We start from the raw sequence: 25542 nt of genomic DNA on the forward strand, positions 1-25542 counted from the left end.
ATAGTAGGTAAGTTATCAGGACATGGCCTGTCAAGGTGGTAAGCTCGGTTGGTATAGCTATCAAGCTTACGTGAAAGCAAAGATATTAATAACATATCCCATTCCTCAACAGGTTGGCCACAATTTTTTAAAGCATGAAGTTGTTGACGCACATCTGAGATAAAAGACCTAATACTTGCCGCTGTCCCCTTTTGCATTTGGGGCATATCCAAAAGAAGATTGACATGGTTTGCAATAATTCTAACTTTATTATCATATCTTTGTTGTAACAATTTAACCGCTTCGGGATATGATTCGTTAACGAGAGGCAAGTTTATAACAACTGCCAACGCATCACCTTGCAAGTATTTCCTTAGATAAAACATTTTTTGAACATTGGATAATGATTGATTATTGTCAATAACTGCTTTGAATAAATCCATAAAGGGTTTAAATTGAGTAAAATCTCTACCATCAAATGTTGACAACTCAATATTAGGCAATTTACTATTTGACTGACTTTCTGAAACTAACTCTGATTTAAGTTTAACTATGGCAGCATTGATTTTACTAAGAATATTAAAGTATTTGTCTTCGACCAATTCCTGGTCTTCTTCATCACTTTCGTCTAAACATGATATATCTATGCATACACCCTCATACTCCTTGTAGGTGGTGATGAGTTTGTCCCTGCGCGCTTCCAGCANATTGGGCCATTCAACATCAAGTCATTCACTGAGACACCATTTTTAGTTTTAACATTACCTCCAAACACAACTCTCAACTTTGTTGTTTTGCTATCTTCGTTGTGAACTGCATGATGAGCAAGAAAGTAAACGGGATCATCATAGACATTGTATTGACTAATGTCAACTTCCCTGGCATGACCTAGCTTCACAAATTCGTCAATGAACTGTTTATATTTTACAAAATATTCATGATTTGTAGCAAATTTTTTCTCTAGGGCATGAAATCTTTGCAAGGCAAGTGAAAAGGAATCTCCTATATCTAATTCTTCCAAAGGAAATTTTAATGGAATGTCAACATAGAAATGGTTATTTTCTAATTTTACAGAGTTTTTAAAGCATGCCTCCGCCTGCATAAATTCACAATTTTGACTATTATTTTCCTCTGGTACCTTTTCTGAAAGCCAAAAGTTTTTCATTATATTTTCTAACCTATCATTGCAGTTGTCATCCTGAATAATAAAGTTTGACACTAGGTTGACATTGGCTGTATGTAATTTGGTGCTCTCAACTGTACCAGAGACCACATGACCAAATATAGTGTTTTGCAGAACAAGACCATTTTCTAATTTAATTATGCCATCGAGGATAATTTTAGAATAAACATCTACTCCTAATAACAGACATATCTCAGATGGTTTATTGAACTCATCATCTGCTAATTGTATATGAGGAGGAATTTGACATTTTTTGAAATAATTTTGTGGCAAATTAGCAGTTATTGCATCCACAATATGACATTTAATTGATAATTTTACATCTTGTATTGAAGATTTGATAAGTAGGTTAGTATACTCATGAACTTTGTTTGGTGTATTGCCCAAACCAGTGATATTAAAATCTTGAGCCATAGGGGTCAAGTTCAATTGCTTTGCTAGTGAGCGCTTTATAATAGATACTTGACTGCCACAATCTAGAAGTGCCTTTGCAAAGGTTTCCTGCCCGAGATTGTCAACAACTTTCACTTTTAATGTAGGCAAGAGTATTTGTTTTTCATTCAAAGATAAGTTGGAATGCAAAGTAATTACATCTCCCTTTGGTTTCCCTTCATGCAAAAGAGTATTGTGGCTATTTTTACAAACCCTACATTTAAAGTTGTATTTGCATTTTTCTGAATGAACTCCAAGACATATTGTGCACAAGTTGTTATCAGATACAAATTTTTTACGGTCAGCTACTGGTGCCATTTTAAATTTAGGACATGCATAAATGGGATGAACATTACTACAAAAGAAACAATTTTTCACAGTTTTGTTATTTGAATTTGTGGCAACATTGGAAACTTTATATTGATTAAAGTTAGATTTAGTTTTTCCTTCATATGAAGTATTTTTTATAGGTAAACTGTCTTCAAGACCTATTGCTCTTTTTTCTAAAAATGATAAAAATTCATCCATAGTAGGNACACACCATTAGCACAAGATCCATTAGTACAAATTTTGTACTACAAAAGACGTCGTTGTACGTATAGCGAGCGTCATAGAATTTTCACACGTGTCCCTTTTTATTATACTTAACATTTCATGCTTATAACTAAACTCATAGATTCTCGAAAAGCACTCAACTTAAAATAGATTTTCAGGGATTATTCGGAAGGTAGCAACAATTGATTACTTACATTAAGGGTCAATAGCCAGACAGGAGCCGGGTGCTTTGTCCTCCAGGCGGCACGGCTGGACGTTTACCCCAGAACATTTGCTATGCACTTTCCAGTTTTCCACAACCCACTACAAGTTCTTGTCATAAGCAAGATGGTGAAATATTAAAAATGACAAACGTAAAATACGTATTGTTGTGAATCTGATTGCAGTGTATAAGATTACATAATACTTTGCGTATGTGCATAACATACCTGCAGTTACATAGGTATTTGAAACCTGTTAACGAGACGTATTGTATTGTAGTGCTGTCTACCTAACTTACATAACTTCGTAGATCAGCCCATGTTATAGCGACCAAGTTTTAAAATTTCTTAAGAAATCTTACAATTCGTTTATAAATCACGAAAACATTGTATTCGTGCTTTGCATGCGGGTTGACGTTACTTCAAACCACCAAGCATTGGCGTATCTAGGGTTCTTTTTCAGAGGGGGGCTGGGTGCGATTAGTGGTATTAACATTAAGGCATATGAGTTAGCACTGTTAACTGTCATCTTCAAATCGGTAGCCCAACATCCTGGCGGGGGGGGGAGGCGAGATCCTCGCCACAGGGTCTTAGGCTCTAAGACCCTAAGACTTAAGGTCATAAAGTAGGTATGTAGACTTGCTATTTCTAACATTTTCTTGGGTGGGCCGTGAGCTATATGTATACGCGCATGTTTAACCACATAGGTTTTCCAATCTGAACTAATCGTAAAGATAGACAGGCTTGTATAAATTGTGCGATTTGGTATGCTATTTGAAATGTCTTCTAAAATAACGTTTCAGGAACAACTTTACTCACACACAAAAGACATGCTGTTGATAAATAAATGTCCATTGTCGATCGAGCGGTCACCCATCTAGTTAGTTGGCGTCGCACCGGACGTAGCTTAAGTGCTTGATATAACCATACGTAACATGGTTTTATCCCACCCACGTAAACTTAATAATTTATTATGAATTAGGTAAGTTTAGTGTAAAAGGTGAGTCAACATTCAAAACCAGGAAAAAAGTACTATTCCAAGATACAAGCGTACGAGAATTATTGTAAGGACCTAACTCATGGAGCTTTTAGGTTTACAGCTAATGAATCAATCTTTGGTTTAAAATTTGTAACGTAACTAGTATTTATTGTTGTGACGATTTCTAATTACCATGCTAATGTGGGGCAAGTTCTAATAAGCTGCCACCGATAACCAAAGCAATTTATCGGTGGGTAAGTACTGTTATAACTAATTGCCCACTTATTGTACCTGTATGGCCTACAGTCCTACACTCATAGATATCGCTATCAATAAAATGCTGACGTAAATATATATTACTCATTTCTTTGAAAAGTGATCTGATTCATTAAATAAATAAGTGGTCCAGTACTTTTCATTGAATACGAATGGTCCTCTCTTCCGGATACGTATCTCATGGGACATCTCAACATAAAAATAAAACAGCAGTTGGCCTCGCGCTAAGATATCAGGATTTTTCATTTACCTTGTATTTATATAATAATTATTAAAACAAGGTTAAATGAACTAACTCATTGAGAGACTGATGCTGTTTTCACTTCCATTTACTTCAATAATCATTTCCTGAGGATGATTTGCGCGTGTTATTAAATCCACCGTACATAGCTGAGTAAGTAATATTACCCCTCGTACAGTGCTACTGAGAATTCAACTGTGGAGTCGTGTCGTGTAATGGAATCATCATAATTAAGACAACAATGGATTCACTGGACACTGCACACAGCGTGCACCACGCCCTAGCAGGGAATCCCACCCAAAAAGTCCAACAAATAAAAAATGGTTGCCTATCTTGCTTAAACGCCTATCGTTATCAAAACCTAAAAATGTAGGTACTCGTACAACTCATTATCATTATGATGACATCATTAATAAATGTAATGTTAGTACATTTATTAATTGAAACTAGCTTTCCGCCCGCGGCTTCGCCCGCGTGGAATTTTGTCTGTCACAGAAAAACTTTATCGCGCGCGTCCCTGTTTCAAAAACCGGGATAAAAACTATCCTATGTTCTTTCCCGGGACTCAAACTATCTCTATGCCAAATTTCATCAAAATCGGTTGCGAGGTTTAAGCGGGAAAGCGTAACAGACAGACCGACAGACAGAGTTACTTTCGCATTTATAATATTAGTTGGGATTTAGTAACATAACATTAAAATATTTTCGGTTTCCTCACCAATGTTAAAACATTATCCTAATGTTAGGAAGATCACTTACGATTTGAAATATTGTGTCTTTCAGTCTGAGCCTGAGCTTCAAATTATTAAGATTTTTACTACCCAATTTTCCGGAAAAACATTTCCGTGCCGATAGGCATAAACGACTATTTTGAGTGTTAAAATTAGAACGCCGAGACACATTTTCATCCGTATTCTTGAATGTTACAGTCCAACCGGCTTTAATTGAGCTTATTGTTCTAAATAAGCGATCTACAAGGATGGATGGAACAAAGCAAATTAATGCTATGTTATTGTCGGAGTCGGAGAAGTGAATGAGTCAGTTTGGCTTGACGGCGAACTCGGTCCCGCTAGTCCGTGGCTCGGAGCGCGCCAGGCGACACGCGAGTTCGTCACTCAGTCGGCTATGCGACGCGGTCGCACTACACGACAAACTTTCACTTTCGACTAAATATAAATAAACAAAACTAAAATAACTCGAGATATCTAAACGAATATTTCTATTTCCTACGCTACACACGTGGCAGTGTTGGTAATGTGTAACTTCAGTTGTGAAACAAAAGTGGTAAAAGTTTTTGTGTCGTTTTTTGTACACGATGCGCCTTGGTTATAATAGTTACGCTACGATTTAAAACATTCATCTGGTGAACGTCTTACGGGTTGCCCAGAGGGCCTATTCAGTGTTCGAAACCGGTCCCTTTAAGAAGTACTGGGGCACCTACCTGCTCTACTTGCTCTAGCTCCGTGGTAATTTTGGTTTATGAAAATAAACAATAATGGGAAAAGATCATGGTAAGTTTTAGCATTATTATTTGTGTAATAGTTTCTTTACAGCAATTACATGAAGTTTCAACAAATTAGACCCGAAGTAGGGAGGGAAAATTAATGTGAAGTAAGTGACAGTTGCTTTTTTTCAGAAAATTAGAAGATTTAATCGTTTCTGTTGTAAGGTAGCTCGTAATAGATGGAAGCACCAGAAATCAGATTCGTCTTTATTTTCATATTACCCGACGGCGCCAGAAGGAGCCTTTTTACCTATTTTTTATTTAATTTAAATTTCTTCCTAATTGAGTAGCAATGAATGAATAGAGAACAATAGTGTCTAGACAAACCTAAAAAGGATTTAGGACGCTATTTGGATCAAATATGTAATTGCTCAATAATGAATAATAAATAAATAAATGACATTTTCCTATAGTGTTATTTCTTGTATTTGACATGAAATGTGCAATTATTAAATGTAGGTAGGAATAATATGTAACTAATTTGTCGTGGAACGAGTTTTCGTAAAAACCTGAGACCTTGTACAGAACGCTCTAGGCAACAATCTGCTTCCCGTTCGGGGAAACGACCTTCACTCACAAAATTGCACCATCCGAAGAGAAAACTTTTCTTTAGGAAACAAAGCCAATTAATATACCTACTCAAAAATCTGCAGTTTCTTTCGTATTTACTACCTTGTTATAGGAGAAAAAAATTTATTAAAGTTGTTTTGGTTACGTGTATCTGCCAAATCTTAGGAGTTAAGTTACTCTAGTAACTGGATAGAACTACTGCAATAAAAATCCTCCTCCCCATTGGGTAAGAAGACCCAGAATAAAATCAGTCATTGTTGCTAAATTAATTTACTATCATAGAAACGAGATGAAAATGAAATCGTAATGAACAGCCGCAAACATTTTAATTATCTGGGAGACGTCTTAAGAGATATCACAAAGTGATAAGCATATAAGTCTGTACAAATAAGTAATAAAATTAAGTACCTACAAATTAATTATTTGTCAACACGTTACGCAGAGCAAAATACTATTTGTTATCGTATGTATAAGCAAGCATATTATGTACCCTAATAAGTATAACGATTTGCCAACTGAATGTTATACCAACTCATAAATATGACACCTAAAATAGCCATGTTTTAACCTATACGAAGGAACATACCTACACATGGCAATTCTCACTGAACCTTAATGTGCGTGTCTGTTATACAAGGTTTTCCCCACTGCATCACGTCCTACTACTTCTGTAAAATAGACTGGCGCCAACTTGAGTCGGACTCGTCAACTCATCAAGATAATAATTAAATTACTAATAATAATTATTATCTTGATGAGTTTTTACACGATGGCTAATCAAAAGTGCAAGACGATGAATTTTTTTTTCCTTCTTTTCTGCAATTTCTTTTATTTTTCATACTTTTAAACTATGTAATTTGTTGCACTTTAATATTTTCTTTAGATGGAAAATATTAAAGTGAAGATAAGAAAAATAACTAGATTGAAAAATATCCTCATTTGTAGAAATGGCATGAGAAAAAGTAATCGCAGGTGGCAATTTTCTAAAAATGCACAAAAACTTAAAAATCTTGAAAACGGTGATATTTTTATTAGGGTTAAAATGTGATGTTAGGGAGACCATGGCGAGGCCTATCGATGGCCGGAGGGTTATCCATTGTTTTAGGACAGCCTGTATATCCGTTTTAAACATTAATTTATTTATCACTCAACAAAAACATGTCGATGTGACTCAAATTGAATAATAATAATAGTATTGTATAGGTATACCTACTTTACTAATTAACTTAGTGATAAATTAGTTTTTGCAGAAATGCTAAATAATTTTTCCATTTTACGCGACCTTATCCTGTTATTGTGGTTTAGTACCTACCCTGATAGGTTTTCAGTCAGTCATGGTATGGTTTGATAAAATTAATAAACATTTTGGTGTTTTTTTATATCTTTTAGTATTAATAACCATAAGTAGTTTTAAGTAACCGAATGTGTGTCCATAGAGTAGTATCACATCACAGAATCTCAAAGTCCCGGTTTCAATATTTTCTGCTCACTTTGGTTAATAGTCTCGTAGGTAGGGCAATATATTTTTTAAGTCCGCCTGGCTAGCTACAACCATTATTGTACCAAATTCTGTAGCCATTGCACCAATGTTTACAGTATTGTAGTTTCGGCAGGGTAAGCCAGATATTTGTGATTAGTTTATCATTAGATAGCCAGTTCCTCTGTATTTCCACCTTCAATTTAATCATAATCAAGAGCGATGCATGCTAAGAACCTCCCAGATTTTTTTTATGAAATGATAAAAAAGTTTATGTAATTGTATCTACCAAATTACCAATGCGTTAAAGGTTACTGGTGTAAGGCCTTAATCCCTTTTCTTCGTCGATTGTAGAGTAGGTACATTTCCTTTCATATCGACTTCGACCCTACATATAAAGAGGATAATCCAGTCGTTAGATCACATTCTAGCCACATGTGACTAATCCAATTTGGTTATGAGGCGTATTTTTGAGAATTCTACGAATTTACACTATAGGATTTTTTATACAATTTCGCATTTGGTATTCAAACGCTTCATGATCTTATCATCATTTCAGCCACAGACATTGCAACATGCGTCCTCCAATGATTTCCAGATAGGCCGATTCGAAATCGCTATCAACCAGTTCCAGCGCTTTCCCGCAGCCTTTATAAGGTTATCACGCTGCACTTGCCAGTATCCTCTATTCCAGAACCTTGCTGCCTATCGGCTTCTGTCAGTCCTGGGTCCTGCCCATTGCCGATTAGGCTATGTCAGCAACTTTAGTTTTAGTTCGTTTACGGATCTCGTCATTTTTATTCGATCTCGTAAAGAAACACCACATAGCCATCTCCATAGTACACTGTAGCGTGTTTCCTCATAAAGCCTTTAATGAGAGGTCAAGTTTCATAGGCATAGGTCATCACTGGGAACAGACATTGGCTTTTTTTTAACCATAAACAAAATTATGGTAGCTCAACGTGGCTCAACTCATTTCCTCTACTCTAAGGCTACTTTTTATAAACTTCGCTTACCTATCGCTCGTCCATGACCTGAATTTGTATTTGGCAAGTTATACTTATTTAAATTCCGGAACATCCTCCAATTCCCACTGGATGCGCGATTACATTTTTAGTGGTGGTCACGCTTTTAAATCATACATTTATTTTATTTTCAATTTATCCAAAATTATCTGACTCGAAACTTCCACTTCAAATGGCTCAGGAAGTTGTATGATGATTATGAATATGACGTTAATCAATTTACACCAAGCTGCGTTACTAAGTACGAGTAACATACATAAGTTAGATTAGGTAAATCTCTCAAAACAACAACATGATGTTCGTAATATTATATCCCAGATTAAATGAAAATTTAATTAATAGATTCCGACTAGCTCTTTAGCTAATATAAATTGGCATTAAAACAATAATTGAAACAATGTTAAATTACTCTCAGTCGGAATTCTATCTGTGGCTAGTGATGCGAATAAAACTATCATTGGTTCCAAAGTGAAAGACACTGAGACAGTGTTTCTGTTTAAGTACGAGTATAACATGTATTGCAGTTCCAAGATTGCGAAAATTATTAGCGCGAACTTATAAATATTGATTCATTCGTTAATTGGTTCGCACCTATAACATACTTTACATAACGGCAAGGTTTCTAATGATTTACTTATTTACATTTTAAACGTTTCTTAGTTATTGAAGTCTATCGTTTAATTTAATCTAGCTCGGGTCAGTGTTTGCGTTTAACTCAAATGTTACATCACCCGGTCACACTATTTTGAGTTCTGACATTGACGGACACGTATGAGTTCACTTATTCAGTCAGCTTTGCTTTTGTTAAAAACACATGCGATAAATAAACAAGTTTGAAAATGCACGTGGGTTGTTAGCGCATTGCCCTGCATTGACAAACAACGACCAACAACAAAGGTACATAAGTATCATAATGTTGTTTACATGTATTTTATTATCCTTGATATCATATCTACCATTGCTGTAAACTATCGATTTGCATAAAATATGAACGGCAAACAAACATAACAAGTAGGTACTGCACTTTTGCAATTCGACGATATGTGGCTAACTAGCTGGCATCTGTAGATTTATTGATTGCAAAACTAGGTCTATCTGTTCGGTAATAAAGTAGATGTGGGCTGTAAGATCGGCACATGTTTATTCGCGGACGCGTCCACCGCAGTACATCCGCGCGGACGCAAATAATGCTACCGTCATCACCTCCATTCTCACTATTGACATAAAGGCATGTTCACCGCCAATAGATATTTACGATTATCGGCTTTGGAATTAGAAAAACCCGAGCAATTTATGAGCAATAAAGGATTACTAAAGCAATACATAATATTATCAGCAGTGCCTATTTGAATTGTACCAATTAACATAATAAAACATTTTATATCTTCAGATCAATAGATATGTTTAAGATACAAAATAAAATTGATCGTCCATATCTAGATTATTAATTAAAAAGTGCGGATGAAACACTTAACGCACGGTCCAGTTGCTGGAAGAAAAAAATATTTAAAAATTCAAACCAGCTACTTGGCCCGTGGACCAAGCTAAAAGTGGGCTAAAATACTTTGAAATTGCGGACATTTTCTTACTTCATTTTTTGACGCAGGAAAATTATTTTTCAGTGTAGAGCCATATAAGAACCTAAGTGTTCACGGTTGATACTGAATACATGCAAAGAAATGGTCAAACTATACATCTTAAAATGCTTCTTGAAGCATTACATTAAGATTTGTGCGAGTTTGTATGCAAATTACAATTTAAATATAGTTCAAGGACATGCCACTGACTACGATCTAATTAACACAATGTTGATGGAAATCTAATGAACAGAATTTAATACAGTTATAAAAAATATAAAATTAAACTTCACTTGTGCTTAATCAATATAGCACATTAAAACTTAAGTATCTATTTGTAGAACTAATTCGTAATTTGGAAAACACAGAAAGTAATTTGTGTTGGCGGCAAAAACAACAACAAGTGATATGTGACTCATCCTTTACAAGTATCTCGCATGGTGACCGTGCCACAATGCGTTTCGCGAGGTAAAGACAGTACGGGTGACGCCAGAGCGCGCAACGAACGGCCCGCGCCGCACTGAGCGATCACAGTTTCATAATCTCCGGTCCGCGAACAGTGCACGTTGTCTTGTACAAACTACCATATCTCTGAACAAACCGGGCAGAAGATACAGGGGTTCAGCGATAGTTAACTTGCGTCAGATGGGCTTAAACTTTAAAGTTTACTTAAGCCTTAAAATTATCTGAATAGCTAATAGATACTGAGGTAAAAAACTACATCGCATGTAGGTACCTCACATGAGTAGATACCCATAGAAGATTACTTAATCGCAAGTGTTTGACATTGAATATCATAGTGAATTGTATTTAATTGAATGTGGGAATAATTATTACCTTATTCAGGCAACAATCCACAAGTTTGTGAGTGGTAAAATCAAAATGTATCAATGTTATTATTAGTTTCTTTACAAATTCTTAAGTTTACTATCAATATGCTGTGAATTTTATCATAAAAGGAAAATGTTGCTTGTTAACCTTGATACATTGATGTTGATGAATACAGCTATTAAGAACTCATAATAATTTACATAGAGAGCGCTCTTGATTGACAAATAGCCAATATGTACGAGTAGGTACCTAACTTATCTATGTATACTTATAATAAATCTGTAGAGAAGTCAATTCTGTACATGAAATATATTTTCAAAATAACTATCAGGGGGATTAGTGATCGATACTGATGCCAAAAATGCAATCAGTAAAATTTTTGTCTGTCTGTCTGTCTGTCCGTCTGTATGTTCCTTATAGAAACAAAAACTACTCGACGGATTTTAACGAAACTTGGTACAAATATTCTTCATACTCCTGGGCAGGTTATAGTATACTTAGGAATTCCCACGGGAACAGGAATTAGCGGGAAAATCCTTTTGTATAAAAAATCTAAACCGCTTAAGTTACGACGCTTTAAATTTGGCATGTAGGTAGGTACCTTAGTAAACTTAAATCTTAGTTACAACAAGGAATTCCCGAAATTCCCACGGGAACGGGAGTTTGCGGGAAAAAACATTTGTATGAAAAATTCTAAACCGCGTAAGATAGATGAAGGGGGTAAAACGGGATCCAAGCGTACGAAGTCGCGGGCGGCCGCTAGTATATAATATTAACTGAAAGGAGGACTTGCATTAAAGCTAAAACTAGGTAAAATTAATTGCTCATGCGCTCGGATTAAATTAGACCAGCAATCTTTTAAAACGCGATAAGATATAGCTTGGTAGTAATATGTCTACACTGTCCAGTGCAGCCGAGTTTTCAGTGCATTAATATTAACAACAATACAACTCTTCATACAAAGCTACGTCTGAAGTAGCACTAGGGTTTCTGCTCGAGCTTTCTCGAACTCGAGAAAACTCGAGAAATTTGGCTTCATTCGAGACGAGAAAAAAATTACCGAAGCTCGAGAATTCTCGAGTTTCGATTTTGAAGCTTTAATATTCTTGAAAGCCTATTTTCTTAGACAAAAGTTAAGTTTTTAATTATTTAATAGGTCAACGTTGCTTTTAGACTGGCCTAGTCTTTCCTTTTTTAACTGATTTGATTTGCAAGTAATTATCTCTAAGTAGGATGTTCACCAACGAGTATGCTATATTTATTATGTACCTATTTAATCTAACTGATTTAAAGACTGAAAAAATTGTTAACTAGACATTTACCTTACCTAACAGACGTTAGGTTAGGTACTCGTGCCTCCTCGTAAAGTTAATTCAAGTCGTTATCTGTAAGAAACTTTAAAAAATATTTTGTTCATAAAAAAAACTATTTATCGTAATTTTGCTATTTGGACTTGTGTTCTTAAGAAAACAAGTGATTCAATTGTAGCTCCTATTGTTATTTATCCTTAAAGTGCACGCGACTTTATGACTTTTGTTATTATTATTAGTAAATATTAATTATGAAGGAAGATTTTATTTTTTGTATACATATTTCCTTACCAAAATAAGTGGTACTAAATTCTAATATTGATTGTTGTGCATAAAAGTAGGTATATTAGATCAAAAAAACCTGTGTTTTTATTAAATTTCAACCGATTTCAGCAGTTTTCATTAAAAGACTCGAGACCCGAGAAAACTCGAGACTTTGGCCTCGAGAATTCTCGAAACTCGAGAAAAAAAATAGGTCGAGAAATCAGAAACCCTAGCACTTACTGATGGAGCTTTTAGATAGAAAAATTAGAAAGCAACTGACTCTCCTGAAGCTTTATTTTTCTTCTTCTTCTCACTCTATGCTGTAGGTAGTAGATACTAGTGATGAAATGAAAAAGCATTGAAAACTTGCAGTAGCGTCGTAAATTATTTGTTGTCTGAATAAAAAATATTAGAGACAAATATCAAAATAGACCGATTCTAATAATGACAAATAAATAATATTACCTATCTATTATGGTTTCAAGTAGGCAACGCATTTTAGGAAACCAATGCAATGGTTATTCATTTTCGTATGTAAACTCTGTTATCAAAAATATCAAGCTGATAACAACCAAGCAAATTCTAGTATCTGATACAGAACGTAGATGTTGTAAATTGATTGGTTATTGTGTGTATTCAATGGCAAAATATATCTTCAGAAATAAGTAAAACGTACAAATTATGTGAAATTGTGAACTTCAAGGAGATACATTATGGGGTGTTGTGGGGATTGCTGTGTTCCGCCGAAAGAATCTAGTGAGTTTATTTTTTTAAGTCGGCTAACCTCACCTACTTTTGGTTTATGTGTATTGTCGATGATACTGAATAAACATTTCTTCTTTCTTACCGGTATGAATGCAGAGGCATATCTAGAAAAGTTTAAATAACTATAAATTATTACATATCCATAAGAGTGATATCATATACCTACAGTTGCCGTGCAGGTCATTAATAAAATAAAATATCAAAAGAATAATGGAAAATAATATTTTTCCTACATATGTACACCCGATATGGGCACATAATACCTAGACTAGTGTAACTTAATTGTTATTATTATCGTAGTATTAATTACAAAGAAGAACGGTCATCTGTGACCCAGGCCCGACAGAAACGAGACATACCTCAGTTTTTTTGTCATGTCCTAATTAGTTAAATTATACAGGGTGTCCCAAAAACAATGGATAACCCTGTAACCATCTATAGGCCTCGCCATGATCTCCCTAACGTCCATTTTTGACCCCAGTAAAAATATCACCGTTTTCAAGATTTTTAAGTTTTTGTGCATTTTTAGAAAATTGCCACCTGCGATTACTTTTTCTCATGCCATTTCTACAAATGAGGATACTTTTCAATCTAGTTTTTTTCCTTATCACAAGGGATAGTTGGGCTATCAAAAGAAAACATTAAAGTTCAACAAACTAGTTTAAAAGTATGACAATTTTAAGAAATTGCAGAGAAGAAGGAAAAATTAATTCATTGTCTTGCACTTTTGATCAGCCATCGTGTAAAAAAAATGTAGGAAGACCATTGTGCCCATTACCTTAAAAACTTCCTTGGTTAATTGAGATTCTAAAAAGGTATCACAAGCCTATGTATTCTGTATTATTTTTATCTTATGGCTACTTGAATAGCAACTAGTATGAAAACTACAAAAATGAATTTTTCTCGTAATAGTTAAACTATGACTGGATAGTGGCATTAAATACAAATGGATAATTTTTAGCGTTGCAATTTAAATAAAGCAACATTTTATCATCATCATCATTTCAGCCATAGGACGTCCATTGCTGAACATAGGCCTGCACCCTAATGATTTTCATAATGACCGCTTGGTAGCGGCCTGCATACAGCACCTTCCTGCTTATCTTTATGAGGTCGTCGGTCCACTTTGTAGGTGGACGTCCTACGATGCGCTCTCCGATACGTAGCCTCCACTTGAACCCTGCTGCCTCAGTTCGGCAAACTACTGTGCCTTGCCCTTTGCCACTTCAGCTTGCTGATCCGTCGGGCTATGTCAGCGACTTTAGTTCGTTTACAGGTCTCCTAATTTCTGATACGGTTTCGTAAAGAAACCCGAGCATAGCCCCTTCCATAACACGCTGTGCAAAAAATCCACGTTTCCGAGCCGTGTATCATCACGAGTATCTGTCTATAGGCACATTTATAAAGTGTAAAACAAAAATTAAGTAATCACAAAAACGCAGAACGGACGGCCAATGGGGCAACAGGGTTCAAGTGGAGGCTAGGCTACGTACCGGAAAGCGCATCGTAGGACGTCCACCTACAAAGTGGACCGACGACCATGAGGTCGTCCTTTATGAAAAGGTAAGCAGGAAGGTGCTGGATTCCGGCCGCTACCAAGCGGTCATTATGAAAATCATTGGGGTACAGGCCTATGTTCAGCAGTGGACGTCCTATGGCTGAAATGATGATGATAATGATGATAAAATGTTGCTTTATTAAAATTCCTACGCTAAAAATTATCCATTTGTATTTAATGCCACTATGCAGTCCTAGTTTAACTATTACGAAAAAAACTCATTTTTGCAGTTTTCATACTAGTTGCTATTCAAATAGCCATAAGATAAAAATAATACAGAATACATAGGCTTGTGATACCTTTTTAGAATCTCAATTAACCAAGGAAGTTTTTAAGGTAATGGGCACGATGGTCTTCCTACATTTTTTTTACACGATGGCTGATCAAAAGTGCAAGACAATGAATCAATTTTTCCTTTTTTTCTGCAATTTCTTAAAATTTTCATACTTTTAAACTAGTTTGTTGAACTTTAATATTTTCTTTTGATAGCCCAACTATCCCTTGTGATAAGGAAAAAAACTAGATTGAAAAGTATCCTCATTTGTAGAAATGGCGTGAGAAAAAGTAATCGCAGGTGGCAATTTTCTAAAAATGCACAAAAACTTAAAAATCTTGAAAACGGTGATATTTTTACTGGGGTCAAAATTGGACGTTAGGGAGACCATGGCGAGACCTATAGATGGTTACAGGGTTATCCATTGTTTTTGGGACACCCTGTATATTATATATATTCGAAATCTATGTATAACACCAAAATATTACCCTTGGTTTTTGTTCAGGCGTTATACAAAAACTAATACAAAATGCCTATTTATCACCAAAATTGGTAAATGTATGTATCTACCTAAATGTCTATTACAGCTGCTATGGAATGTATCTAGGTGACCTGGAGATATAGCCGGATTATACAGGGTGGAAACGATAAGTGATCTACTCGATTATTTCTAAACTATACAAGATATCGAAAAACTAGTTACTGTTTCTGAAAGTGCTTCACGAGCTTTTTCAAATAGTACCATTAATAGGTTACAGATTATGGAAGCTGGTAACATTGAATTTTTGGATTTTGTAACTTCTCGTTTCTACCCTGTATAATCCGGCTGTATCTCCAGGTCACCTAAATACATTCCATAGCAGCTGTAATAGACATTTAGGTACATACATTTACCAATTTTGGTGATAAATAGGTATTTTGTATTAGTTTTTGTATAACGCCTGAACAAAAACAAAGGGTAATATTTTGTTGTTATTACATAGATTTCGAATTTAAAAAATATATAATTTAACTAATTAAGACATGACAAAAAAATTGAGGTATGTCTCGTTTCTGTCGGGTCTGGGTTTTTTTTGTATGAGGCGTGACCGTTCTTCTTTATACTCGATTTATAATATTTTTCTTTGTTACAGGGGAGCCGATAAAATACGATCCAGACTTCAAAGGGCCTATCCACAATAGGTCCTGCACAGATATATTCTGGCTCATACTTTTCTTACTCTTTCTCGGAGTATGGGGTTTCGTCGGCTACTACGGTGAGTAAACTAAACGTGGTTTCTAGTTCTAGTCGATACTAATTTTAGTAGTACAGTAGTATTAGATATACTTTACGGTGCTGTGCGTTTAACCGGATATTAAACATTAAACGATGATCGTAAAAATGTTATTAATAGAAATTCGGCCTTGTAACTGCCACTTAGTACTGTAATTGAATTGTACATTTTTGTCTACAAACAGGTATAAAAAACGGCGACGTCCAGAAGTTACTAGCCCCAATCGACACCAAGGGCCGTCGCTGTGGACTGGACTCGGGTCTGGTGGATAAGAAAAACTTGGTATTTTTTAACATAGCGAGATGCCTGCAACCCGGGACGCCCATCACTGGTTGTCCTACTCAACAGGCAAGTAAATCAACATTAATTATTATAATTACATCACCGTAGTTAACGATGGTATCTTTCCACAGTGAGAAAACTGGATGGTTTGTAAGCCAGACTCTACATTATGTTATTGGACGTCTCCACATAAAGCCTTCTATTTTTCTTTTGCGAAATTCTTCTAAGATTTTATCAATTGTTACAGGTGTGTGTAAAGGAATGCCCGTCTAAAACAGTAATCTTCGAGACCGAGATGACAGAGGCGACGTTCCCTTCTTTGAAACAGTACATGGTCTGCACCGATGAAGTAAACATAAACGACATGACCTACAGCCAAGCTAGAGACTATATGAGGGACGAAAAATGCGCCAGTTATGTTCTGCGAAGCACACCAGGTAAGATATTGAAAAACTACTTATCAGTGTTGATTGAAAATTGAAATTATAAGGACGATGATGGTAGTTAATTGGAAAGACGTTTTAAACCACTAATAGCGATGCTGAAGGATGTTTTTGTGTGGCATGTCAAGATTTGAGTATAACGCCCGATTGTGTTGAGTGTACCCAATTAGACGTCAGTGTGTAACTTCAGTTTTGTCCCGCTGCATCGGCGACCTTTCGACTATGCCTCAATGTAAGAGGACCGCGAGCACCACGGCCAGTCCGTGGGCCTCGAGTCGGGCGGGCGAGACGTGCGTGAGGAACCCGAAGGTGGCGCAGGAGACGCTACTTAACAGCGCCACCGCCCTTGACTCGTACGTGGGCTGGATCGCGGCGAGCTGGGTGACCTTCTTCACCAGGAACGAACGTGACACCCATGTCGTACGTCGCACGTTTACTTCGCACGCGTAACCGCTTAGTGCATTTCCGTGCTTTATTAACCCCCTTCTAGCATGTCTACGTCCAATGACTTATAATAACATTGGAAAAGTACGACTCTATGCATCGTGTGTTGGTGTAATGCCTGAAGCACCTATGTAATCATTTATGTAGATTATGTCCTGTGTATAAACCATCAAAGCAATAACCAAAGTTTGGATTAGTAAGCCTTCATACAGAATGTTATGGACTTTTTAAAGTTCACAAATTAGTTATAGCTAACAGAAGTTATCACCAGACCGGAAATAATATACCTACTTGCTAATCTAAACTTTAATATTTAAATGTGCAATACCGTTATAAATATGTACACAATACTAATGCTGCCATGGATATGCATGTCTGGTGCGCGGAGCAGTCGTGGGAAGGTGTTTGATCATGAACGTCACCGAAGCCATCGAGGTGGTGGACACAATCCGAGAGGCAACCGAAGCTCTTGGACTCAGCACACAAGAGGTGGCAAATCAGATCAGCGGTCTAGTAAATTTCGATCAGGTAGAGTAATTTGCGTAATTAAATTACTTAGTCGATTGCGCGAACCATTCGCGCCTACTATTTCCGTAAAAATAACTTGAATAGTAATTCTCAATCAGTAGAGTTAATAAGGACAGATTTATTAATGCATGAGGATCATTGTATCCTGATATTCCATAGTGGTCGATGCAAGTAATGCATGCAGTTGCAACAGTCATCTTATAGTTTCTTTCTCTATCAGTAACAGTAGGAAGTACTGTCGTTTTCAATAATGACTCGTGTCATTAGAACTCTATTTAGATTTAGATAAAATATTCTTTGTAGTAGAGTAGCAGTTGAATATAATATTTATACCACATCAGCCCATGGCTGACCTTCATTTCCAAAGAGATTAAATTATATTGAACTCCCTCGGATAACGTAGTGTGAAATTAACTAAAAGGCCGTCTACTGATATAGGTTGAGACACCTACACGACTTACTTGCACTCCGAGCTGATCCCCACAACTTGTATTCTGATATGCACTAACAGTACTAACACAACACAAGTACCTACTAAGCTAACCTGTAAACTTTGTACAGTTATTAAACTTATAATAACTAATGCACTTAACCTTATGCATTGGAAATTGAATTTATTAGTAAATGGTGAAAGTATACACATAAAGGTGTATTTTGCGTGTGCAGCTGTCGTCGCAGATAGTACAGGACTTGGTGCAGTCCCGCTGGTACATGGCAGGCGCGCTGGTGGCCGTGGTCGTCATCTGCTTCGTCTACATTCTGCTGTTACGCTGGGTGGTCACCCCCGTGGTCTGGGCATCCATAGCTGCCCTTCATGGGGCACTTGGTTTTTGTAAGTATTCAAATTATTGCCTTTTTTAGACTCTTCTGTTATAAAACCTCTCGTCAAATAACAGAGCTAAATTGTTGTTGTTGTCTTTGCAGCATTATATCTGTGTTACCAGAACTACGCATATTATCGCGCAAACCCTGTTAGCCTCCACCAGACCACCAACATCAAGGGCTACGCGGAATCCTTGTTGACAAAACAGGAGACGTGGATGGTCCTTCTTGTAATCATTGCAGTTGTACTCGTCATACTGTTACTATTGGTCATATTTTTGAGGAAGCGAATCACAATAGCTATAGCCCTTATACGTGAAGGAAGCAAGTAAGTAGTCGATTTATTGAATAGTAAAGTAACTGTGTTGGTTAAACATTTCAATTTGTTATTTCAATATTTCTTCTTAACTTTCAGGGCCATAATATCTATCAAAACTACGGTATTCTTCCCAATACTGCCTTGCATTCTGCAGTGCGCCGTCATTGCATACGGAGTAATCGTGCTCATGTATATCATGTCAATGGGAGAATCTGCTTTCCGTATTGTGAACCTCAAAAATGATACCAATTGCAACTGCAAAGGAGTATACACGGAAGTTTGTATCTTTAAATATCTATAGCTGATTATTTCGTCCATGATTATCTTTTATTGATGAGGCTTATTTCTAGGATTACGTCTCATGCAATCCACTGCAATTCAGCATAAGCTGCAGCGACGCCAGTGGCCACGCTTGCAGTCTCGCCACCTGCCATTTCACCGGCCTGGACGGTCCTACGAGCGTCGTATATTTGCATCGTAAGTTCTGTTATAATATACATGTGTAATATTGGAAGCTTTAATTAGATTTCTGGGTTCAACATAGAGCTCCGCCTTTGCTTTGCTCATTTTTATTCCTTGCAAAAACTATTCTATCATGATTTTCCTCAATATTTTGTCGGCTTAATTAAGTTACTTATAGTATTATTCTTTTTTTACAGTTGCCAATTTGTTGGGATTCTTTTGGACGATGTTCTTCATCAGCGGCGTGTCGGACATGATGCTCGCGAGCACTTTCTCCACATGGTACTGGACGTTCCATAAGAAAGACCTTCCATTCTTCACGCTCACAGCTGGGATCTGTAGGACATTGCGGTAATTTTTGTTCTGATATTCGAAAATCTGGCGTTTTACTGCCAACCGTTTACGAATTTTTACGCCAATTGCCATGTACAGTGCCACATAGTAATAATAACATATGAATTTTGTTTTCCAGCTACCACTTGGGTACAGTGGCATTGGGTGCGCTGATCATAGCAATAGTACGAATCATCCGTGTCATACTAGAGTACATCGACCACAAACTGAAGAAATTCGACAATCCTTTCACTCGTTGCGTCCTATGCTGCTGCAAATGTTTCTTCTGGTGCTTGGAAAATTTCCTCAAGTTTATTAATAAGAATGCGTATATTATGTGCGCTGTACACGGGAAAAACTTCTGTAAGAGTGCGCGAGATGCATTTTCGTTGCTAATGAGGAATATCATAAGAGTTGTGGTCTTAGACAAGGTAAATGCGTTACACTGACACGATATCCTCTATTTGCATAATATGAATAATTTATTACACATGTTTTCCTTTTAGGTCACAGACTTCATATTCTTTTTGTCAAAACTGGTGATCTCAATCGGCGTCGGCTTCGCCGTGTACTACCTCCTGCAGTGGAACTACGTGTACGAGGTGACGCAGGGCGAGCGGCTCCACTACAACTACATTCCAGCCATCATATTGAGCATAGCCACATACCTCATCAGTACTATATTCTTCAGTGTATACTCTATGGCAGTAGACACATTGTTCCTCTGTTTCCGTAAGAAAAATTATTTACTTTATCAGATTCATAGTGACAAGATAAATTACCGTATTTGGCGGAAGTTTAATTCTTATTTGTTTGTTTGTCTAGTACCCATAGTACAAGTTTTTCTTAGTTTGGGACTAGAAGCGTAGTGTAAAATGTCCAAGGCTATTTATTTATTTATTCCTAGTCAAATCATAGTTGACATCATGCTCTTGTGTGGAATGGAAATGATGTACATAGGTACTTAGTTTTCTTGATTATGACAACTAGAATTTTTGTATTTAAATAAAATGCTTTAGATCACAATCATGATGCAATATTGCATTAACAAATAAAGCATTATTGCTTTTTTTATTTTAAAATTTATGTAGAGCATACTCTCTATGTATTACAACTAAAATATGTTTTTTTTTTACAGTGGAAGACTGTGAAAGAAATGATGGATCTCCAGAGAAACCATACTTCATGTCCAAAAACCTGATGCGAATACTTGGAAAGAGGAACAAAATAGAATAGAACAAGTGCCAAATACTTCAGAAAAAAGTTTTGAGTGCCACAATATTTTATCACACAAATATTAAGTTTTATTTAATATTGTAAAAAGTAAATTAAATCAACAAATCAGAAGTCTAGTATGTACTAAGAAATACATGCAAATAACTTATTCTTTTTTGGTTATTTGTGAACCGTTCAAAAAGTACCTCTGAGATTGAAGTACATGAACATAATTTTAGATTCTTATACAGTATTTTATGATAACTCAATTTATATGATAGTTTATAGATTCTACTTTTAACACACTCTATGCCAAAAATAGAATTATAGAAATTAATTATGTAATAAGTATACAATAATATTAGAGTTTTGAGCAATATACCTTTGTGATTTCACAATTTTATGTAAATAATTGTTTTTATATGAAAGTGTATTTTGATAATATACCGATATTTGTGCTTTTAATAAAAATGCATTTTCATGTTTGGCAATTTATAAGTACTTTTGTTATAATAAAATCAATGCGCTGATACAAAAGAATTTTAACTTACCTGGTAATACGCTGCATTTGGAACTTTGATAACTTAAACAAATTGTTAGTCTTCCATTATATTGTTTATTCTATGCTGTGTTAAAAAGGCAATATCTAACATTGCTTCAGGATCCAGCAGATCTTTCACTGCATCATATTTCAGGCTTTCTTCATAAGCAAACATTATACTAGTATCGTCCAGCATCATCTTGGATGCAACCAAAGCTGCAATGCAGTTCTTCACTCTGGCCATTGCTTCTCTATCTGACCTATCCACAGGCTGAAAAAAAAAATTAATCATATTTACAAGAACATAGAAATAATATTAATGCCCAATGGTCAAAATGTCTTACAAACAACATCTAATGAAAATTCATACTTATAATATAAACATTATTTACCTGTAATTCATAATCAGCAATTTCATCTTTATTTCCTTCAGGTATAACATCATGTTTTAGTGGGCTTATCCAAATAAAGCCATTATTACCAATGATAATTGATACACCACAAGGTAGATTGTGAAAATGATTTTTCCTCCTCTTTACCAATGATGGGAACACTTTTATCAATGTGCCTTGTGACAGCTGCAAATAACACCACATAATATTATTAGTTGTATCCTCAGTAGAAACTTTAAAATTAAAGTTTAAAAAAAATCTAAACTAATCTAAAAAAAGGAAAACTTCAACGACAGACAAGAAATAAAATCAAAAGCTACCTTTCCATACTTTAAGCTTCGGGTATGTAATGACAAGGACCCATCAGAGAACACACTCTGGACCTCTGCGCTGATGAGATCACCTTCCTGCAAGTGTTTCCTCATCATCTGTTCATCTTCAGCTGATCTCCGGCGCTGAAACATAAATTAGACTAGAATATTTCGACAAGTTTATTCAGTGTCTATTTAGCTCAGATGGAAGAGCAGTCGCCCAGCAAGCAGAAGATCGTGGGTTCAATTACCACCTTAGGCAGTTTTATTTTTTCAAGTTATTTTAAAAATATATAAATCAATAGGCTGTCAGTAGAGAGGGAGATATTGTCACTGACATTTAATAAATTATACAATGACTATGGGAACAAGTAATTTCATGATGGGAAAACTTCCACACACCAATTCACCACCAGGTAGATTGACAGCTGATAACTGGAGAACTGAGTCAAGTCTGGAGTTAGTCTCGATCTTCCACCGTCGCTGCTGTACTTCAAGAACCCTGCCCACCACCACATCTCCTATTTCACCCACATATCGACTCTTCAACGGACGAATGCAAATCAACTTGTTAACTTTTTGCATCACACCCGCTACGGAAGCCTTCAGAGAATCATCTTCAGCATAAGTTCCATGACCACTGAAATTTGTTTATCAAAATAAATCAGACATGATACCTATAATATGAACTTATCTCTTTATGATTTCAAAAGCAGAAAAAGTTGTAACATTGAATAAATGCGACCAAACTAAATACCTTACCGCATAAAGTCTTGCATGCCCGTTATAACCTCTCCAGGTGTATAAAATCTAGGCAACTCATTACTGGAAGCAACACAATGATTAACTCGTTCGGATGCTAGTCTAATAGAAACGTGGCCGGTCATTTTGATCACTTTTCTTTATCTTTTCTCTCAAATACCGAAAAATAATTCAACAACAACAAACATTTCAAGAAATAGAATGACATTGACAGTGATGGACTGACAGTGTAAAAAAAATGACATTGATGACAGTTATAAAAAAAACCATAGACAAATCGCCCTAGTGTTGTGCCGATGATGCATTCAGGGTCAAGGATGTATATTGATTTCTAAGATACGATACTGATACGATGAAAAAATTAAAGAGCGCTCAATGAGAGTTGAGGCCAATAACACCTTTTACTTTTAAAGATCTGAAGCTAGCGTAGCTGTAGTCGACTGTGGAGTCGACTTTTTGTCGTCTCATTTGTAGACAATTTAACAAAAAATAGGTTACCTAACCTAATAAAATGAATTCGATATTTGAACTTAATGCGTAATGTGACTATTGTGTTCTTTGTTTTTTGTATTAAAATATTACATCAGTGTATAGCCTGACCAGGAACATAAAAAACCTGGCATAGAGGCGCGTCAATTGCATTTGATAGTGCAACACTGGGTACAGTCGTACCTGTATTAAATTAATAGGCTAACTTTATGTATCAGGATTCAGGATTATGGGCTAATTTAATATTTTTATAAATTAACAAAAAATATTATATTATAGGTAAACTATGATTTTTTTTGAATTTATTTAAGTCTAACAATAATCTATACATACATATATACAACAAAATGGTAACAAATAACTACTAAACTAAACTATAACTAAATAAAAAAAGGGTAAAAATTAAAATTATGTATATACAAGCTTTATAAATAAAAAATTTCATCTAAATCGCTACCTTGGGGGAAGGTGCCCAAAAGGCTGGCCACATTGCCACGCTGGATGGCAAGGCTGATGCGTTGGCCGAGGTAAAGGCCAGCCTTTGTATCGTAAGATGTCTCAACTAAGCGCTGAGATATCTTACGAAACAGTTTGTGGGCGCTTGGTCCCCACGGGCCCAGAGTTTCAACTCCAAACGGCTCAAATATGTAAGTCTCATTGAGATTTACATATTTGCGCCGCTTGAGGTCCTCTGCAGAAGCAGCAGCCGAACCCACCTTGACGCCGGTAGTAGGAAGATGGGAGGGCGCTAAAGTGTCAACGCAAGTGGCGTCCCACACTAAAGGCCTCCCCATCTCCCAGGGAACAAGCGTCATTCCATCCGGACGCTTCCCATCGCTTCGAGACAGGCCGCTCGGTTCAAGGATGGCCGGAATACGAGCGCTGACAAGCGCCCGGCGAATGACGTCGTTCAAACCAGCGTGACGAGGGATTCGGCCAGCACTTCTGTTACAGGAAAGACCGTGGTGAGCAAGTTGATCAACATCCTTCCCACAAGAGCAGCGATGAGGAACAGAACAAGGAGCCCCCAAGCGGAGACTAATGGCCACTCTGAACGAAATGTTGTCTATCAGAGTGCCAAGGGCAGGAGAGGGTAGGGATTTCAGCCAAAGGCCTGATTCCCATTCAGCCACGGCTAGGAGACGAGCGCGGTCTGCAGAGTTGGTAGACGTTTGAAGTAAATTATCCCGCACTACTCTGCAGACAGGCTCGTCCCACAACCGTTTAAATAAATTGTTTAAACTTGTTTAAATAAATTAAATGAAACCATCAATCGAGCAATTAGGATTTTATTATTATTCATCAATAATTAAATTCTGAACTTGAATATTCAACTACAATGTCTGCTTATGAACGCTTCAAACTCGGTACTTCTTTCCCAATTCCATAAAATTCAACACTTACATAGTGACAAAAAACTTTAAAATAGGTAGTTGAAACAAACCACAGCTAATTTTCATAGTTGACTGTACTATACGATAAACATGTCAGTCAATTTGACATCCTTTGTCGGAAACATTATTCAATGAAAATATTGTCCGAACCCTTAGTATTTCTCTTCGACAAATACTTTAACACATTGTGCACCACTTTTCTTTCACGACTATAAAAAGATTTTAGCAATTTAATTCACAAAATCAATTGCGCACATTTAAAATAAAGTTTGTTTACACTTTGACAACAATAGACTGACAGACTGACATGCAAGGTGACATGTCAATGAAGTTTTCAGCCCCCCTAGACAAAACGCACTTTTTGATCGAATCGAAAATCGAATCCGTCAAAACTCCATACAAAAAAGGGGCTTTTCGACCACTTATCGACTGGTTTGCGATTATAATTTGCACTTTGTCTAGACCCACAGTTATAAATGACCCACGCTGAACTGTCCCGCCAAACTCAATGACAGGAGGGCGCTACCATCG

General features: G+C 36.3%; 2 protein-coding genes across 3 annotated transcripts; one reads left to right on the forward strand and one right to left on the reverse strand.

The window, feature by feature from the left end:
* The first annotated feature begins 4693 nt into the window (after nucleotides 1-4693).
* Nucleotides 4694-21143, forward strand: Ctl2 (Choline transporter-like 2). 2 transcript variants are annotated; one of them, XM_028320806.1, is made up of 13 exons: nucleotides 4694-5356; nucleotides 16134-16256; nucleotides 16459-16622; nucleotides 16804-16993; nucleotides 17190-17419; nucleotides 18638-18803; nucleotides 18896-19121; nucleotides 19209-19389; nucleotides 19463-19589; nucleotides 19772-19925; nucleotides 20047-20338; nucleotides 20414-20639; nucleotides 21046-21143. In XM_028320806.1, the coding sequence occupies exons 1-13, from the start codon at nucleotides 5341-5343 to the stop codon at nucleotides 21141-21143; spliced, it is 2193 nt and encodes a 730-aa protein (XP_028176607.1). In that variant the 5' UTR covers nucleotides 4694-5340. The 2 variants fall into 2 exon arrangements, with proteins under 2 accessions (XP_028176607.1, XP_028176614.1); XM_028320813.1 differs by lacking the exons at nucleotides 4694-5356; nucleotides 17190-17419 and adding exons at nucleotides 12927-13159; nucleotides 17835-17971.
* A 374-nt stretch (nucleotides 21144-21517) lies between these two features.
* On the reverse strand, nucleotides 21518-23340 carry Rrp4 (exosome complex component Rrp4). The gene is made up of 5 exons (XM_028320824.1): nucleotides 23129-23340; nucleotides 22769-23006; nucleotides 22376-22510; nucleotides 22056-22241; nucleotides 21518-21934 (listed from the first exon to the last, which is right to left on the reverse strand). Exons 1-5 carry the CDS (start codon nucleotides 23251-23253, stop codon nucleotides 21719-21721), a joined length of 900 nt encoding a protein of 299 aa, XP_028176625.1. The 5' UTR covers nucleotides 23254-23340; the 3' UTR covers nucleotides 21518-21718.
* Between the last annotated feature and the right edge of the window lie 2202 nt (nucleotides 23341-25542).

The sequence above is a fragment of the Ostrinia furnacalis genome, unplaced genomic scaffold (assembly GCF_004193835.3).
Source record: "Ostrinia furnacalis isolate ACB-3 unplaced genomic scaffold, ASM419383v2 OfSCF0433, whole genome shotgun sequence".
Taxonomy (NCBI): Eukaryota; Metazoa; Arthropoda; class Insecta; order Lepidoptera; family Crambidae; genus Ostrinia; species Ostrinia furnacalis.